The sequence below is a fragment of the Schistocerca serialis genome, chromosome 2 (genome assembly GCF_023864345.2).
Source record: "Schistocerca serialis cubense isolate TAMUIC-IGC-003099 chromosome 2, iqSchSeri2.2, whole genome shotgun sequence".
Lineage (NCBI taxonomy): Eukaryota > Metazoa > Arthropoda > Insecta > Orthoptera > Acrididae > Schistocerca > Schistocerca serialis.
Genome location: NC_064639.1, coordinates 284854040 through 284874520, shown reverse-complemented (window position 1 = coordinate 284874520; position 20481 = coordinate 284854040). Strand labels below are relative to the sequence as shown.

Below are 20481 nucleotides of genomic sequence, written 5' to 3'. Positions count from 1 at the left end.
GAAACTGAAATCGTCATGTACATTAAAATCTATATATATACACTCCTGGAAATGGAAAAAAGAACACATTGACACCGGTGTGTCAGACCCACCATACTTGCTCCGGACACTGCGAGAGGGCTGTACAAGCAATGATCACACGCACGGCACAGCGGACACACCAGGAACCGCGGTGTTGGCCGTCGAATGGCGCTAGCTGCGCAGCATTTGTGCACCGCCGCCGTCAGTGTCAGCCAGTTTGCCGTGGCATACGGAGCTCCATCGCAGTCTTTAACACTGGTAGCATGCCGCGACAGCGTGGACGTGAACCGTATGTGCAGCTGACGGACTTTGAGCGAGGGCGTGTAGTGGGCATGCGGGAGGCCGGGTGGACGTACCGCCGAATTGCTCAACACGTGGGGCGTGAGGTCTCCACAGTACATCGATGTTGTCGCCAGTGGTCGGCGGAAGGTGCACGTGCCCGTCGACCTGGGACCGGACCGCAGCGACGCACGGATGCACGCCAAGACCGTAGGATCCTACGCAGTGCCGTAGGGGACCGCACCGCCACTTCCCAGCAAATTAGGGACACTGTTGCTCCTGGGGTATCGGCGAGGACCATTCGCAACCGTCTCCATGAAGCTGGGCTACGGTCCCGCACACCGTTAGGCCGTCTTCCGTTCACGCCCCAACATCGTGCAGCCCGCCTCCAGTGGTGTCGCGACAGGCGTGAATGGAGGGACGAATGGAGACGTGTCGTCTTCAGCGATGAGAGTCGCTTCTGCCTTGGTGCCAATGATGGTCGTATGCGTGTTTGGCGCCGTGCAGGTGAGCGCCACAATCAGGACTGCATACGACCGAGGCACACAGGGCCAACACCCGGCATCATGGTGTGGGGAGCGATCTCCTACACTGGCCGTACACCACTGGTGATCGTCGAGGGGACACTGAATAGTGCACGGTACATCCAAACCGTCATCGAACCCATCGTTCAACCATTCCTAGACCGGCAAGGGAACTTGCTGTTCCAACAGGACAATGCACGTCCGCATGTATCCCGTGCCACCCAACGTGCTCTAGAAGATGTAAGTCAACTACCCTGGCCAGCAAGATCTCCGGATCTGTCCCCCATTGAGCATGTTTGGGACTGGATGAAGCGTTGTCTCACGCGGTCTGCACGTCCAGCACGAACGCTGGTCCAACTGAGGCGCCAGGTGGAAATGGCATGGCAAGCCGTTCCACAGGACTACATCCAGCATCTCTACGATCGTCTCCATGGGAGAATAGCAGCCTGCATTGCTGCGAAAGGTGGATATACACTGTACTAGTGCCGACATTGTGCATGCACTGTTGCCTGTGTCTATGTGCCTGTGGTTCTGTCAGTGTGATCATGTGATGTATCTGACCCCAGGAATGTGTCAATAAAGTTTCCCCTTCCTGGGACAATGAATTCACGGTGTTCTTATTTCAATTTCCAGGAGTGTATATGAATGAATGTATGCATGTTTGTCTACTATGCGCTCACAAACCATTCATCCGATAATTTTGCGAGCATCGCTACGTAATACTGGTTTCCTTCTAACCGTAGGCCTACCGGTAGGTGTTGTTGGCGACTCCTGAGATGGGCCAGCAACTGCCTCTTCACTCATTTTGATAATGTTTAGCACGACTGCACAATAAAAACACGCAGAACAGTGCAGCGCAAAACAATAACGAAGCAGACGACAATGGCTACCTTGTACAACACAGTCAGCTACGTAATGTTGGCAGCAGTCGAAACTGCGTGCCTACCGAAGCCTCCCGACGTTTACCGACTCCTACCGATTCAGGACTAGGGAGAGGTCTGCCATCTAAAAGTTTACACACTGTACGGGAAACACCTGAAAACAAGCGCGACGATACGTGGCGCTCAACTGTCCGCATCATCTCCGATTTCCCTGCAAAAGACGTCCATACTGATACACTTTCAGGACATGTTATACTACGAAAGAACTCGTGAACAATCCACTATGTTCAAGGTTACTTTAAGATTGACATGTATGAAGAAAGTAGTGGGGAGAGGCTCTGAGAAAGACATGGCACGCATCCGGCTATTCTCACACGACAGAAGCTACCACGCTTTTACCCACCACTGAAACACTTACCGCCTACAACAAGCTTCAGGAAGCCTCGTCCTGCGGAACCGATCGTTGCGCGGAGATTTTGTTGAGCAGAAAAGCTCGACATCGCTCTCTCGCCCAGGGTATTGGGTAACTGTGTCAGTTTGGGCTTACGCATCTACACTGTCATCGATTACTCTTGATTCCAAGGTCCTTGACAAAACGCCTAACGTGGCAAATCGAAACGGGGAGGTGATTCGCTTCAGCGTCGAATTAAGTGATAAAGCTAAGGCCGAAGATTATGGTGCAATATTTCTCCATAAACAACAGCTCTCCATATACGGAATCGATGAGCTGACGAGAGCATGAGGACATTAGAATGTCACCTTATCACTGTCACTTCAACCCAACAGAATTGAAATGGACCCAAACTAAAGGTTACGTTGTTTGCAATAATCAAAAACGTACTCTGCAGTCGAGGCTCTCAGCAACGAAGCTGTCAGGAAATTAATCTCTAATAAAGAGTGGAAGGAAGCCTTCAGTCATCCGCACCGCTTCCTGGGAAAAGCATGGGAGGATAATGTTATTGTTGAAAATTCGGTAACGAAAATGATCAAGTCATTAAATAACCGTGGTAACAGTATCATTTCTAGTATGTGTAATAGCTACAAGAGTAATTTCAGCATAGATTTTCCATTGTCATCAGAGAAACGATGCATAGGTGGATTGAACTGCATTTTTTGGTGTGTGTAGTTTTAAGTACCTGCACACCAAAAGAATATTTTGTTAAGTTCTTACTAAGAAGGCTGCTATCGACAACTGAGTCCGAATGAAGTTTATTTCAGGAACACAATCATAATTCCGCAAAAGAGATCTCTCTCACTATTTATACAACAACAGTTTAAATACTGGTCAAATATATTGTGTATCACTACTGTCTTTTCTTTCAAACCTATAAGCTTCCTGACTTCGATTAACAACCACTATCTTATTTTTTATGTTACAAATAAGGATGAATTTATTTCACAAAACATAATAACGGGTTAATTATAAAAATTGGTCTGTTTTCCAAATCAGACCGAACAGGTGACTGCTCATCTTTTGAGGCACAAGCGAATTATTGTGCGTCAGTTTAAGATAAATTATCTCGTGTTGAAGATCTACGACAGAGTTCTGTTCCGTAGCAAGCAAATAAAAATTAAAAATTCGATGTATCTTAAGATTTTGTCCACAAAATAAGTTCTCCTTCATTCAATAACAAAAATGTTTCCCGCGTGTCGAAAGTTCGCTAAAACCGTTAGGAAATGCATTTTCGTAAACTTTCAATATATCATCTTACAAATATTATATGGCAAATAAAACTAAAGTGTGGACATAGTGCAGTTCTTCCAGAAGACACTGACGCCAGTTCCATTTCTGTTCGTCTTGTATTTTGCGAATTTCAGTAAGTTGGATTAAATGCACGCTTAAGTGTGTGTTCTGAGCGAGACATGAAATTTCTCCCCCGTGCCTCCCAATGTTCCTACCCAAGATCGTATCAAGTCATTTTCAAAAGACTGGATAACAGGCACGCAAACTCTAACCATAATATGCGTGCCTGCGTATAGATAGCGCTCGATGTGTATGTAAATAGGTCGTCACGTGTGCCGAGATAGTCCGCGCAGGTGTGGTAACGCTGTGTTCCGGATGGCGCAGTGGTTAACGCACCTGCCTACTAACTAAGAAATCCCGGGTTCGAAGCCCGGTCCGGGTACGCATTTTCACTCGTTGCCGCTGATCCCGCGTAATGTCCAGATACAGCTGACAGAAGTGTTCCCCCATACCTTTCCTTCCTTCCGCTCTACACCTTCAATTTACACAACATGCGTGCCTATTAGCAGGTTCAAATGGTTCAATGGCTCTGAGCACTATGGGACTCAACTGCTGTGGTCATAAGTCCCCCAGAACTTAGAACTACTTAAACCTAACTAACCTAAGGACGTCACACATATCCATGCCCGAGGCAGGATTCGAACCTGCGACCGCAGCGGTCGTGCGGTTCCAGACTGTAGCGCCTTTAACCGCTCGGCCACTCCGGCCGGCCTATTAGCAGGTGTACATTGTTGTTGTTGTTATTGTTTTTGGAACGAGGACGCTCGACATTAGTCCCCAGGCTCTAGTGCTTAAATGCAAGGTGCGCCTGAAAAGTTCGTTGAATGGTCTCAGAAAACAATGGAAACAAGAGCTGCAAACAAAACAGCTTTGGCAAAGGTTTCTTCTGGAATCTCTTGAAGCACTGCGGTCATTGTTGATGGACATCGCATCATTACGAGAGGTCAGGCGTGGTGCTAGCAATACGACCCGGAGACCAAGTAACAGCCAATGGCATAGTGACCATCGTCTGCGTCGCCTCCCAAAAAAAGTCAGCTCACAAAATCCATGGTTCATCGCCTTTTTCGACAGCAAAGGCTTGTTTACCGCAGGGATGCGGGGAAGACGATTAACAACATGCCAATGACTGTCGCTTGGTCTCTGCCTTGTATTCGCAGCACCCGGTCTCGTCTCCCGTAATGGTGCGGCTATCAAGCAAGCGTGACCGCGGTGCTTCTAACGATTCCACAAGAAACGTTTGCTGACAGTGTGCAACAGTTTTACAACCGATGTCAGAAGTACATTGTAGCTAGTGGTGCTCACTTGGAACACTAATAACAGTTTTTTGTCTGTAACTCCTGCTTCCATTATTATCTGTGACTATTCATCGAACTTTACATTCGCACCTTGTATTTCATATCTATTACACGCCAGTGCGGAATTCCTCTCTCGCCATGAAGACGGCGAGGGACTACACGACACAAATGAACCGCTGACGCACTATCACAGCTCTCTCTGCATTCACATTCAAGGCCAAGGATCAAGCCACACAGGTGGCTACCGCATTTCTTGACTCCCGCAAAATATATGACTCTGTACAACACCAATGTTTAACGTACATTCGTATGGTGTATGAAGCGAAATTTGTGTCTAGACTGACGATTTCGTGATGGAAAGAACGCAGAGTGTTACCTTGGATGTAGAGTCGTCGACAGATGAAGTGACTTCAGGCGAGCCCAGGAAACTGTGTTGGCATCCTTGCAAGTCATGCCGTACATTAACGACCTGGCACACAATATTAATGATAATCTCAGAATGTTTGCAATTCAAACAGTTATCTGTAACGAATTACTGTCTGCAAAAATGTGTAGCCCGATCCTGTTAAAATTTGGAAGTTGTGCAAAGATCGGCAACTTGCTTTAAAGTTTCAGAAAAGTAAACTTTTGCACTTCCCGAGAGGCAAAAACGTAGTGCCCCACGACTACAGTGTCAATGACGTCCGCCCACGGTAGTTGAGTGGTCAGCGCGACAGAATGTCAATCCTAAGGGCCCGGTTTCGATTCCCGGCTGGGTCGCAGAATTTCTCCGCTCAGGGACTGGGTGTTGTGTTTTGTTCTGATCATCATCATCATCTCATCCCCATCGACGCGCAAGTCGCGGAAGTGGCGTCAAATCGAAAGACTTGCGCCCGGCGAACGGTGTACCCGATGGGAGGCCCTAGTCACACGACATATACATTTAGCGTCAATGACGCACAACTAAAATTAATCAAATCGTACAGATAGCTATTATAACTAATAGTAAGGATATGAAATTGCATTATCACATATCTACATCTACGTGCATTCTTCAAGACACTGTATGGTACCACTACTAGTCATTTCCTTTCCCGTTCAATTTGCAAGCACAGCGAGGGAAAAACGGCCATCTGTATCCCGCTGTATGAGCACTGATTTCTCGTATGTTATCTAGGTGGCCCTTATACGAAATGTATGGGGGTGGGGGGGGGGGGGGCAGTACGATCGTTTTTCAGTCAGCTCTAAATGTCGATTCTCTAAATTTTATCAACAGTGTTCCCCGAAAAGAACGTAGTGTTCTCTCCAGGGATTCCCATTTGAGTTTCCGAAGCATCTCAGTCAGACTCGCGTACGTTTCGCACCTACCGCTAACAAATGTGGCAGCCTGCCTCTGAATTCCTTCTGTGCCTACCTTTTATCCGACCTGGTGTGGATTCCAAGCACTCGAACAGTACTCAAGAATACAGTACGTCGCAATCGCGTCCCGCTTGTGGTTTCCTTTACAGACGAGCCAGACCTTCCTAAAGATTCTTCCGATAAACCGAAGTCAACTATTCGTCTTCTCTAGCACAGTCTTCGACTGTTCCTTCCATTTCATATCGCTCTGCAATCTTAAGCCCAGGTATTTAAACGACGTGGCTGTGTCAAGCAGAACACTAATAATTCATCACACCAGCTAGAAATTTTGTGTGCTTCATCTTGTAACATCTTACAGCCAGTCATCTTCGACCTCTTACCGTACACCAAAGCATCATCAGTAAACAAGCGCAGGTTGCTGCCCACACTGTCCGTCAGATCATTTATACATAAAGAAAATAATAGCGGTGCTGTCACAATTCCTTGGGGCAGTCCTGAAGATACTCTCGTCACTAATGAACACACGCCGCCGAGGACATCATACTGAATTGTATTCTTTAAGAAGTCTTCGTGTCACTTCTCTGGGAACCTGTTTCATATGGTCGTTCCTTCGTTAACAGTCTGCAGTGGGGCACCGTGTGAAATGCTTTTCCGAAATTCAGGAATGTGGAATATGCCTGTTGGCTTCATCTAATGTTCGCAGTATATCATGTGAGAAAAGGGAAAGCTAAGTATCACACGAGCGATGCTTTGTGAAACCGTGCTAATTCGTTTACATAAGCTTTTCGGTCTATAAGCTTTTAGGTCTCTAGAAAATATATTATAATGGAATTCAGAATATGTTCTAGAATTCTGCAACAAACCAATTTTAAGGATATTGGTCTGTAATTCTGCGAGTCCGTTCTTTTAAGCCGGCCGAAGTGGCCGTGCGGTTAAAGGCGCTGCAGTCTGGAACCGCAAGACCGCTACGGTCGCAGGTTCGAATCCTGCCTCGGGCATGGATGTTTGTGATGTCCTTAGGTTTAACTAGTTCTAAGTTCTAGGGGACTAATGACCTCAGCAGTTGAGTCCCATAGTACTCAGAGCCATTTTGAGCCGTTCTTTTATCGTTCCAGTATACAGGAGCAGTGGCGGATCGTGAGTAAGCATTCTGGGTTTTCACATATTTTTAGATTCGAACAAATTTGAGAGAGTGAAATTAATGGTGTCTGCTGTTTAACAGTTATACTAATCAATAAGTTTATACAACTACAGCCACTGCCAATAACAATAGCAACAGTAATAATGGTTCAAAATGGTTCAAATGGCTCTCAGCACCATGGGACTTAACTGCTGTGGTCATCAGTCCCCTAGAACATAGAACTACTTACACCTAACTAACCTAAGGACATCACACACATCCATGCCCGAGGCAGGATTCGAACCTGCGACCGTAGCGGTCGCGCGGTTCCAGACTGTAGCGCCTAGAACCGCTCAGCCACTCCGGCCGGCCGACCCGTCCTCACAGCTAACATTTCTGTTAGCATTTAAAACAGATTCAGCATAGTTCATGTTTACACATCACACGAAAGCCGATTCCCGCACAGTAAATAATCAACTCCGAACACAAAATGCCGTTGGTGGAAATGATTAAAGTATTAATGTTTACCAACATGGTCATTTGACCAATATACAAATGAGGCGCTGAGTTCCATAAGGGCCTAAAGCACACCGCCGTAGATCCCACTTTTAAGTGTATATCAGAGTAAACAGTGATACAGCTTTTTGTAAATTTTCATATATACCGGGTGATCAAAACGCCAGTATAAATTTGAAAACTGAATAAACCACGAATAATGTAGATAGAGGGGTAAAAATTGACACACATGCTTGGAATGACATGGGGTTTTATTAGAACCACCCCATATTGCTAGATGCGTGAAAGATCCCTTGCGCGCGTCGTTTCGTGATGATCGTGTGCTCAGACGCCACTTTCGTCATGCTTGGCCTCCCAGGTCTCCCCCACAGTCCATGCGATTATTGGCTTTGGCGTTACCTGAAGTCGCAAGTGTATCGTGATCGACCGACATCTCTAGGGATGCTGAAAGACAACATCCGACGCAAATGCCTCACCATAACTCCGGACGTGCTTTACAGTGCTGTTCACAACATTATTCCTCGACTACAGCTATTGTTGACGAATGATGGTGGCCATATTGAGGATTTCCTGTAAAGAACATCATCTTTGCTTTTTCTTACTTTGTTATGCTAATTATTGCTATTCTGATCGGATGAAGCGCCATCTGTCGGACATCTTTTTAACTTTTGTATTTTTTTGGTTGTAATAAAACCCCATGTCATTCCAAGCATGTGTGTCGATTTGTACCTCTCTATCTACACTATTTCGTGATTTATTCAGTTTTCAAATTTATACTGACTTTTTGATCACCCTGTACATTGCGGGTCTACAGTGCACCTGAATCATCATAAGATCAACAGATTTCAGAAGCGTGAATAAATGCTACAATCTCATAGTCGAGGCTGATGTGCTTTATATCCTTATGATTGTCAGCGCCTCAAATGTGTTACTGTATGATAAAATACAAAACTTATTATATTGTGTCTCATTCACATTCCCCCAAAATAGGTTCACTGTCAACAAAACTTAATATATTGTATCTCATTCACAATTCCCCAAAGTACGTTTACTGTCAGTACACCTATAACATGTACTGACGTCCGATCTAATTTTACTGTAGTATACAGTGAGTGAATTAGCGTATCTGAGAAGTGTGCTATCATCTAGCAGGATTTATGTTGAGCGAAAGGGAATAAAAGTCTGCCATAATGTGCTATCACCTGGTCGCACTGACGTAAACTTCTAGTTGAGTGGCAAGGGCTAGCTGTGCTCATCGTGAACAGTGCACGTTGTTTATCGAATCTGTATATATTTGACCCGTAAGGCAATGATGTTTCGCGAGTTTCGCATGCGCAAAACCTCCTTAAAACGTGCACAACTGAAGGTGTGCTCGCGGACCTGTTGCCAAGTTTCGCGGAGTCTGGAGAAGAAGTAGCGCAGTAGAGTTACGTGCCGTATCCTTCAGTCTGCAGCAATTATCTTACGTTTAACAACATTAAAAGGAAAATAACCTATAAATCTGCGACGTGTCGAGAGTCAGAGTGTTCACATGCACTTGTGCTCTTATACAGGAGCAAGCACTGTACAGGAGTCAGCTGCGGTTTTCTTTCAACTCACTTGGGACTTTGCGCTGGGCGAGAGATTCGCAATAAATGCCGCAGAGTACTCTTCATAAACCCGAACTGGGATTCCATCCGGACCTGGTGATTTACTTGTTTTGAGCTCTTTCAGTTGTTTCGCTATGTCAGGGATGCTTATTACTATGTCATCCATACGGGACTCTGAGCGATGGTCAAACGTTGGTACGTTAATACTGGTACGATTCCCATGCGCGAACGATATCTTAAACGTGGAATTTAAGAAATCTTTCACGAAGGTTCAGTCAAGTTGTAAACTTCGGTTGATTGCTAGGAGACTGAAAACACAGTGACTCTAGAAAGATGACTATTTGTCAGTCCGATCGCAAATAGGACGATCTGTTTGTTGGGTTGTCAGACACCCCACGGTATTCCAGTACCCGTGGAGAGACCAGAAGCAGGCAGGCAGCCAGAGCAGGGGAGGGGAGGGGAGTACTTACCTGGGTTGGCGGTGAGCAGGCGGTCGGCGTCCGCGAGCACGGCGGCGCCGAGCAGCAGCGCCTGGCGCAGCAGCCGGGCGGCCCCCAGCGCGCCGCGCAGAGCCCTGGCCAGCCGGCGCGGCGCGCCGCCGAACGGCTCCAGCTCGGGCGCCGAGGCGCTCAGGCACGCCGCGTAGTCGGCCGACAAGTCGCGCTGCGCCTTGCGCCCCGACAGCGTCTGGCGGTAGACGAGCGGGAAGAGCCGCCAGAAGGCGTCGCCCACCACGTCCTCCAGGTCCTCCGGCTCGTCCTGCCCCGCCGCCGCCGCCCCCGGGGGCAGCAGCGGCTGCTCCAGCTGCGCGGCGAGGCGCGCGTACAGCCGAGACACCGGCTCACGGGCGGCGGACGGCGACCGCGGCAGCACCACCGCCAGCAGGGACAGCGTCCGGTTCTCCGACTGCCGCAGCAGCTCCGACACGTGCTCTGCAACACACACCGCCGCACCGTGCTTCGTCACCGCCTGCGTCAGCTACATGTAGGCATTCATTTCCTTCCACCTCCGTAGTGAAGCTGACATTATTGTGTATGCTGTTCAGGTGGCAGAGGATTCTTCAAACTTTTCTAGAACACACTGCAAGACCGCGAATGTATCGTCCACATGTTCAAAATGGTTCAAATGGCTCTGAGCACTATGGGACTCAACTGCTGTGGTCATTAGTCCCCTAGAACTTAGAACTACTTAAACCTAACTAACCTAAGGACATCACACACACCCATGCCCGAGGCAGGATTCGAACCTGCGACCGTAACAGCAGCGCGGCTCCGGACTGGAGCGCCTAGAACCGCACGGCCACCGCGGCCGGCTGTCGTCCACATGTCACAGGAACACATGCATCCAACGTATTAAAAACAGCGGCAACCAAAACTGTGTGCATTGAATCTTAAAGGACTAGTTTAGCGAAATGGTTGAGAGCAGTCAATTTTCTGATTTTTACATACTTGTTTAAGCTGATACGATTAAGGGCTTCAGCATGACTCTTACATTTAACCGTGGACCTAAATGCTTACGCCACCACTTTCAAAATAAAGATAATATAACAGTAATAACGCGGCAGTATTAGGAGTGACGGGATGTTCTGTAACAACATTTGTATAACCTATTTCAATACACACATCATGTTCACATTTAAGTTGTTTACTTTTATTTTCAGATGGCTGGTTTCGATCTTCTAAGAGGTCATCATCAGGTCTTACATTCCTTGATTACCGTATTCCACGCCTGCACTGATTGGCCTGTCCCACGCCAACTGTTCCTGTTGTCATCAAGGAATGTAAGATTTGAAGATGATCTCTTAGAAGATCGAAACTGGTCATCTGAAATTTTAAAAAAAATTGAATGAGGTCACGACTGTATGTACTGAAATAAGTTATAATACAGGGCGTATCAAAAGGAATCAGCCGATTTGGTACGTCTATATTTCTGAAACTAATAAACGTATACAATGAATTTTGTTTTTTGATGAACGGGGAACTCAAAACTTTTTTTTTCATACCTTTTCAAAGGTGTTCACTACGCCCCTTGAGACGCACAGCATATGTCAATGCGGTATTCAAATTGTTCCCACACTGGACTTAAACTGAGTCTTTTATAAACCCCCACAAGAAACAATAAGTTATAGTCAGATACGGTAACCTTGGAGGCCAGTAATGTAATGCTGAATCATCTGGTCCAGTGCGACCGATCCATCATTCAGTAATCCTTTAATTTAAAAATTTTATATGGTTTCTTATGCAAACGTCAACGCAACACACGCCAGACAGACATTAGGGGCATGTTGACCTGTCGAGTTGCGCAGCGATTTGCCTTTACAAATGGTTCAAATGGCTCTGAGCACTATGGGACTTAACTGCTGTGGTCATCAGTCCCATAGAACTTAGAACTACTTGAACCTAACTAACCTGAGGACATCACACACATCCATGCCCGAAGCAGGATTCGAACCTGCGACCGTAGCGGTCGCGCGGTTCCAGACTTTAGCGCCTAAACCGCTCGGCCACTCTGGCCGGCATTTGCCTTTACACAAACAACCTGTTTCTCGGAATTGTTCATGCCATCGTCAAATGCTCTGTGCTGTAGGAGGATCCACGCCATACCTAGTACGAAAGTCACGCTAAACAGCTATTACTGACCCGTACTGCGTAAAACGCAGAACACAAAACGCTTTCTGTTGTCCTGACATCATTTTTACTGTAACTGAAGTGGACGCACACTGCTGCTATCTAGCGGGATCCATGAAAAACATTGCCCACGCACATACACTATGTGATCAAAAGTATCGGACACCCCCTAAAACACACGTTTTTCATATTAAGTGCATTGCGTTGCCACCTACTACGAGGTACTCCATTCAGCGACATTAGTAGTTATTAGACATCGTGAGAAAGCAAAATGGGGCGCTCCGCGGAATTCACGGACTTCGAACGTGGACAAGTGATTGGGTGTCACCTGTGTCATACATCTGTACACGAGATTTTCACACTGCTAAACATCCCTAGGTCCACTGTTTCCGATGTGATAGTGAAGTGGAAACGTGAAGAGACACGTACAGCACAAAAGCGTACAGGCCGACCTCGTCTGTTGACTGACAGAGACTGGCGACAGTTCAAGAGGGTCGTAATGTGTAATACGCAGACGTCTATCCAGACCATCACACGGGAATTCCAGACTGCGTCAGGGTCCATTGCAAGTACTATGACATTTAGGTGGAAGGTGAGGAAACTTAGGATTTCATGATCGAGCGGCTATTCATAAGCCACACATCACGCATATAGATGCCAAACCTACGTCTCGCTTGGTGTAAGGAGAGTAAGCATTGGACGACTGAACAGTGGAAAATGGTTGTGAGAAGTGACGAATCACGGTTCACAATTTGGCGATCCTATGGCAACATGTGGGTATGGCGAATGCCCGGTGAACGTCGTCTGCTAGCGTGTGTAGTGCCAACAGTAAAATTCGGAGGCGGTGGTGTTATGGTGTGGTCGTGTTTTTCATGGAGGGGTCTTGCAACCGTTCTTGTTTTGCGTGGCACTATCACAGTACAGGCCTACACTGATGTTTTAAGCACCTTCTCGCTTCCCACTGTTGAAGAGCAATTCGCTGATGGCCATTGCATCTTTCAACACGGTCGAGCACCTGTTCGTAATGCACGACCTGTGGCGGAGTGGTTACACGACAATAACATCTCTGTAATGGACTAGTCTGCACAGTCCTGACCTGAATCCTATAGAACACCTTTGGGATGTTTTGGAGCTCCATCTTCGTACCAGGCCTCACTTGTCAACATCGATACCTCTCCTCAGTGCAGCACTCCGTGAAGAATGGGCTGCCATTCCCCAAGAAACCTTCCAGCACCTGATTCAACGTATGCCTGCGAGAGTGGAAGCTGTCATCAAGGCTAAGGGTGGGCCAATACCACGTTGAATTCCAGCATTACCGATGGAGGGCGCCTCGAACTTGAAAGTCATTTTCAGCCTGGTGTCCGGATACTTTTTATCACATAGTGTATCTCAAATAACATAATAGTTATGATTTTATTTAAATCGAATGATTCTTTTTGATACACCCTGTATTATAAATAATGCTGTTTTTCCTAGAACAATATTTCAAAAGATTTTGCATACATGAAATCTCAGGTTATCAGCCTATTCTATTCGTATGGGCGTGTTGTAGAGACGCTTCGACGCGTTTTCTACTCGTCATCTTCAGGCAAAGTGTCACTTCAACGGCGACATAGTGAAACTGTCTTTACACGCTCTCACCACCACCAATTTCCAATGTGGTGGAAAGTTCTATGTTCAGATAGACGGATTCACTACGGCAACTTCCTGGAACACTTCGAGCGGATCCGCGCGTCCGAAACTAAAGACGTTCTACACTCATGTGGACGACACATTCGTGGTTTCTCCGTGTGTTCAGGAACACCTACAAGAATTCTCTGCCACCTTAACAGCATACACGACAGCGTCAGTTTCACTCCGGAGATGGAACGAAATGTAATGCATACCACTCCTAGACATTCTCATAAAGAAGAACCCTGATGAGAGGCCGGGACAGTCCATCTATTCAGCGCAACGCAGATCTGTGCTCGCCACCTCGGTACAAGCGGCACGAGCCATACGGGAAAAAAGTCTGCTACTGAGCGAAACCTTTCGCAAAAAATGGCTACTCGAAGACACAAATAAGACGCGCTGTCCATCCGAACGAGAAGAAGGAAGTAAAACAATCCAAAAGAATAAAAGAAACACCTCGCGTTGCTTCCACACACAGGGCCACCCGCAGCCAAGACTGCAATGACAATGGAGACGCACAACGTAAAAACCATTTTCCGCTCTACGGTTAAGTTCAAGAATACTCTGGCGTCAGTCCAACTGGGACTACGGGCACCTGGCTCCAACTATACCAGTTGCCAGTGTGGCAAGCAGAATATCAGGCACACGCAACGATGCATCTCACAGTGCTGTTCAGAACATGATGTTTGGTTTGGTTTGTAGGGTGCTCAACTGCGCTGTCATCAGCGCCCATACGAAGTCCCAATGTTCACACAGTCCACTTCTTGACTCAGTCCAATACTGCCACTGTCACGAATGATGATGATGAAATGATGAGGACAACACAAAAACCCAGTCCCCAGGCAGAGAAAATCCCCACCCGGCAGGGATTCGAACCCGGGATCCCCTGATCCAGAGGCAACAACGCTAGCGCCAAGACCATTAGTGCGGACAATGTTCATAACGTGTGAGAAGCGTTCGCTGGGCCACACCTACAAATCTATGAACACAGCATCAACTAAGGGCACCTTCATTTTTGGACACACAGAAATGCTTTGCCGCGTCAATGTTTCTGGGATTCGGTCACCACAAAGAGGCAGTGGAAATACAAGTACATGACGATCTTGTCGCTTGGGACCACGGTATCCAACTGAGCTCCACGTGGGATGTGGCGTTAGCAAAAATTCATCAGGAACGCTCTGATGTGAAAGCGGGGGAGGCAGCGGCCGAGACACAGGCAGAGCCATGACACGGGGCCCGGACCCCCCCCCCCCCCCCCCCCCCGGTCTACCCGCCGGGGAGTCCCACAGCCGTCGCCGATATTTCTGGAAGCAATCGACTGCCCCACTCGCAGAGGAGTCTGCGGTCCAGCGGCTATTGTAAAATACCACTTTGTAAGGCTGATCTCAGTACATTTCCACCACTCAGAATGTCGAACAGCTAAATACTTTCTTTTTCGGAAGCCTTAAGAAAAGAATGAATTTATATGATGAGTTTTCACTTTGCAGCGGAGTGTACGCTGATAAGAAATTTCCTGCCAGATTAAAACTGTGCGGCGGGCCGAATCTCACATTCCTTTCTTCCAAAAGTACTAGTAGCGCAAGTTTTGCTGGAGAACTTCCGTGATGTTTGAGACGTGGAAGATGAGGCAGCGGTCTAGAAAAATTATGTATGCGAACTTTTGTCTTGTGTATGAAGTCGGAGCCAGACTTGTGAATTCAATACAGCACAAGATTACATCCTTCCATGTAAATACGGGAGAAGATATTAAACGAAGTGTATTTTAATTCTCACCTAAGACCTGGTGTGTGTGTGTGTATGATTAACAGAATCTTGGATAGTATCATATTAGATGTTATAGTTAGTCTGCAACGCCTGAAGAGGAAAAGCTCTTTATTTTAACTATGGAAAGTGGCGGTGCCCAGTAGGACAACATAACGTTTTTTTGAGCATCAAGCTTAGGGGGTCGATAGTAAAGAAGTTGTGGGACAGTTAAGATGATATTCACCCAACACCATGCCAATCGGTCAATGGCTGTGGACCGAATAAAGGTATTCGCGTTTCCTAATTTGTATGGAGGAAAAGTAGCGGTTTCTTTTTATAAAGTAATAGTTGCCCAACGTGTTAATGTCCGCAGCTTGGGGTCCCGGGTTCGATTCCCGGTGGGGTCAGGGATTTTTCTTGCCTCGAGGTGACTGGGTGGTGTTGTGTAGTCTTCTTCATCATCATCATCATCATCATCATTCATCCCCCACTCTCGGAGTATGGGGTCTCATCACCATCAAATGTGTTAATGAGAACGCAGTGCATGTGGCGCAGCTCGCAAGAGAAATCTATAGCACCATAAAACTATCAATATGTGAAGAAGTTGTTTTCAAAAAGTTATATTGATCCGGCTACAGTTGTAATTATTCCTACAGCGCATCAGATACCGATGTATGAGAAACGATCAAAAAGTTTCCGTTCGAAGGCCATACAGTCTAGCGTCAGTATGCCAGCCAGGCCAATTCGCCGTGAGCACTGAAGTAGTCATCCCACCGACGCACCACCTTGAAGACATACCTTCGCCAAAACACCGTGCCCTGCTTCGTGAAGGAGTCAGTAACTGTCCGTCGCACATCCTCATCCGGCAGGAATCGACGGCCGTTGAACACTTTTTTTTTTTTTTTTTTTTTTTTTTCTCCAGGAACCGAAGGGGTGATAGTCGCAGACTATAGGCGGGTGCTTCTGGCTACGACATTTGAGGTGTGAGAACGTGCGTTATCAAGAAGTGGCAGCACCTCTTGGCGCACCATTCCACAACGGTAGTTTCAGACGGACGTACTGCCCCATATACATTCTTCATTCTTTGTCCGGTGTCTACCGGTGTTATTCCTTTGAGAACCAAGGAAAGAGCCGGCCGCGGTGGTCTCGCGGTTCTAGGCGCTCAGTCCGGCACCTCGCGACTGCTACGGTCGCAGGTTCAAATCCTGCCTCAGCTATGGATGTGTGTGATGTCCTTAGGTTAGTTAGGTTTAAGTAGTTCTAAGTTCGAGGGGACTGATGACCACAGATGTTAAGTCCCATAGTGCTCAGAGCCATTTGAACCATTTTCGAACCAAGAAAAGAACAGCAACACATTGTTCCTGTTTGGACGCATTTGGTCGCCATACTTCACGTTTCCGCCATTTATCGCACGCACGTCGGAAATGCCACACAAATCCCTTGCATTCGTATCGGTGCTTCTACTCCAGCATCGGAGCCGCGCTACATTACATTAACACTCCAGCAACGACCTCAAACGAAAATGTTTTGTTCTCCCCTCATATAAAAGCAGCAGAGGGCAAACATTATTACCAGGTCGTGAGGCATAATTCTGTCTTCACGGCTATTTTAAGTAGTCCAAAGCAAAAGAACAGAAAAAGACGGTGACTGATACCATAAAGGAACGAAGTGGACTTAAATTCGACACTGCGCCTGGAGATCACGTGTATGGAACATTGCCACAACACGACCAACGATTCAGCTGAAACCCGGAAAACACAGCATTCACATACATGTAAGCCTATTTTGAATAACAGTACTACTAATTAACAGAAATAATAGCAGTAACAGTAATATTATTGTCACTACTTCTGCTACTATTACTAACATCAGTAAAAGTGACAGAAGAGGACACAAATTGCGTTCCTGGATATGCAAAAGCTAGAAATTATGGTACAGCGCGATGTAAGAGAGCAATTCAGTTCACTGTTCCTGCTATCGCCTTACGAAAATGAGAAAGTTCCGGTAGGAAGGAAGGGCACCTAATTGTAAAGGGGTATAAAATGGTTCAAGAACAATAGCATGCACTAACAGTCATTTAGGAGATGGGGTATTAGCTGTGTTCAGAGGCTGCACATGTAACTCACGTGTCTGATACAGGGAGAGGTATCATCCTCGTACCGAAAAGGAGTTAGAGAAGACGGCTATAACTGAGTAGGACCGACAGGATTCTGCTCCGACTGTGCTGTTCAGACACCACTATATCGTAGTACTTTTAAGGAATCAACCATACTCATCACAACGCCGCAACAAATTAATGCCTCTACCGTACAAAAACTTCTGTTATGATCATTAAGGTAATTTTTAATATCCCGGAGCAAGAGAAAAGGGGTGGCACCAAAGTTATTGAACCTTTGGCCTAAGGTAACGCTATCTATAAGGGAGCGTGACGAAAAATATAATCTATTTGCCACAAAAAAGAAATTATTTCACAATTATGTTGCTGGAATAACACATAGCTCTTCTGGCCGTCCTACCTGTTGTGACTTGGCAAGACAGCCAAGCCACTATGAGATAGCCGAAAGGCACGCGTCTAAGCTCACGCAGGCTGGCGTGAGGTCTAGAACAGTTGAAGGAGTTGAGTCTAGTAAAAAAAGTACGGAGCTTCTGGAATACTTAACTTTAATCCATAATTGGTGAACATCGGTCGGACGGTACATGCATCACAAGATAAATAGCAAATGATAATGGCGCCTTGCTAGGTCGTAGCAAATGACGTAGCTGAAGGCTATGCTAACTATCGTCTCGGCAAATGAGATCGTAATTTGTCAGTGAACCATCGCTAGCAAAGTCGGCTGAACAACTGGGGCGAGTGCTAGGACGTCTCTCTAGACCTGCCGTGTGGCGGCGCTCGGTCTGCAATCACTGATAGTGGCGACATGCGGGTCCGACGCGGCCGATTTAAAGGCTACCACCTAGCAAGTGTGGTGTCTGGCGGTGACACCACACTACCAACATCGCCATCCGCATTACAGAGGCTGCTTCGGATGAGCTGAGTCGGAAATCACGTTGGTTTGCCGCACCCCGCAGCCCGAGTAACAAGTAACTGCGTAACGGTTGTATGTCTCTGCGGCTACTGTGCGACGATGGCTTGCATGACAGCTTCCCACAGCGCCACAGCATACCATAAGGACAAGCAACTACACTGCGTGCAGTCTATTCACTGGTACACTTGGTGCAATTACAGACAGCGACCACCACTACGCACAATCAACACTACCGCGTTATTTATCAACACTCCACTGTTCTTGTGGATTTCCGTCCGAAGACCTGGTTTGATGCAGTTCTCCATGCTAGTCTCATGCAGACCTCCTCATATGTGCGTAACTATTGCAATCTACATGCATTTGAACATGCTTACTGTATTCGCCCCTTTGCCTCCCTCTATAGTTTTGAACCTTCAGCTTCCCTCCATTACCAAACTGATGATTCCTTCATGATTCAGAATGTGTCCTGTCAACCGATGGTTTCCTTCAGTCGAGTTGTGCCACAAATTTCTGTTCTCCGCAGTTCGATTCAGTATCTCCTCATTAGCTATGCACTTCAGCATTCTTCTGTAGTATCACGTTTTAAAAACTCTTAGTTCTCTTCTTGCCTCAACTGCTTACAGTCCACGTTTCACTTCCGTACAAGACTACAGTCCAAAAACCTTCAGGAAAGGCTTCCTGACACTTCATTTTATATAGTAACAAATTCCTTTTTTCCGGTAATGTTCCTATTGTCAGTTTGCATTTTATATCCTCCCTTCATCGGCAATCATCAGTTATGAAAATTCCTGGCAGATTAAAACTGTGTGCCCGACCGAGACTCGAACTCGGGACCTTTGCCTTTCGCGGGCAAGTGCTTTACTTTACAGAAGCTCTCCTGCGAAGGTAGGAGACGAGATACTGGCAGAAGTAAAGCTGTGAGTACCGGGCGTGAGTCGTGTTTCGGTAGCTCAGATGGTAGAGCACTTGCCCGCGAAAGGCAAAGGTCCCGAGTTCGAGTCTAGGTCGGGCACACAGTTTTAATCTGCCAGGAAGTTTCATATCAGCGCACACTCCGCTGCAGAGTGAAAATCTCATTCTGGAATCATAAGTTATTTTGCTACCCATTCGTTACTTTTCCTAAACATATTCTCTCTCTATCGTCTGACTTAACTGGAACACATTCCACCAGCCTCGTTTAAGTTTTCTTGATATTCATATTACGAGGGGCGTTCAATAAGTGAAGCAACCATTTGTTTTCTGGGAGCAGGTTGGTTTTATTCAGCTTTCCAATACACCACATTATTTCTCACTTTTTCTGCTACAAAACCATATTTCTCAACATAATCTCCGTTCAATGAGACGACGTTACGCCACCTAGGGAGACCCTGTACCACTTCTTGGTCGACGTCGGATCCAACGCCTCGCTGCATCACTAACCCCCATCGTCGACGTACTGCTTCCAGCAGGGTGCATCCTTCATTGGGCAAAACAGATGGAAGTCGGAAGGTCCGAGATCCGGGGCGTAGGACGAAAGAGGAAGAACAGTCGAATGAAGTTTTGTGAGCTCTTCTCAGGTGCGCAGACTTGCTTGAAGCTTCGTGTTGTTACGGAGAAGCAGACGTTCGTCTGCATTTTTATGCCGAACAAGATGCAGAAGTGGTTTCTTCAGTTTCCTGAGGGCTGCTATGTGCGGCCGGCCGGCACGAAGGAGTTCGTACACGTTTGCGCGAGCTTGTTGCGATGATGACATACGCCTCGCCCAACGAGTCACCGTGCTTTTGTTGGCTACCAGGTCTCCGCAGAAATTCTGCAAGCTCCTACGAATATCTGCAATGTTCTGGTTTTCCGCCAAAAGTAACTCACCATGAAACGCACCTCAGTTACAGACGCCATTTTGAAGGCTACGTACAGTGCCACCACCTATGGCAACTTCAAGAAAGTACAAGACACTATTTATTCCGATCAATCGATCTTCCAGTTCTGTATACTCTGCTTCATTTGTTGTACTTTCATATTTTATCCTTTCGTCAATGGACCAGCAGGTAACTACGAAACAAACATTGTCGTCGAGCATGATGACGTTTCTAGAAACCGAGCAACTCCTACCTACTCATGTGCTTTCTGC

General features: G+C 46.7%; 1 protein-coding gene across 1 annotated transcript in view; it reads right to left on the bottom strand.

Moving 5' to 3' along the window:
- The window catches only part of LOC126457049 (division abnormally delayed protein-like), a 632657-nt gene that overhangs the window by 148856 nt on the left and 463320 nt on the right, over window positions 1-20481 (bottom strand). Inside the window, exon 3 of the mRNA XM_050093039.1 lies at window positions 9778-10239. Coding sequence (XP_049948996.1) covers window positions 9778-10239 — 462 coding nt within the window. The remainder of the gene's footprint in view (window positions 1-9777; window positions 10240-20481) is intronic.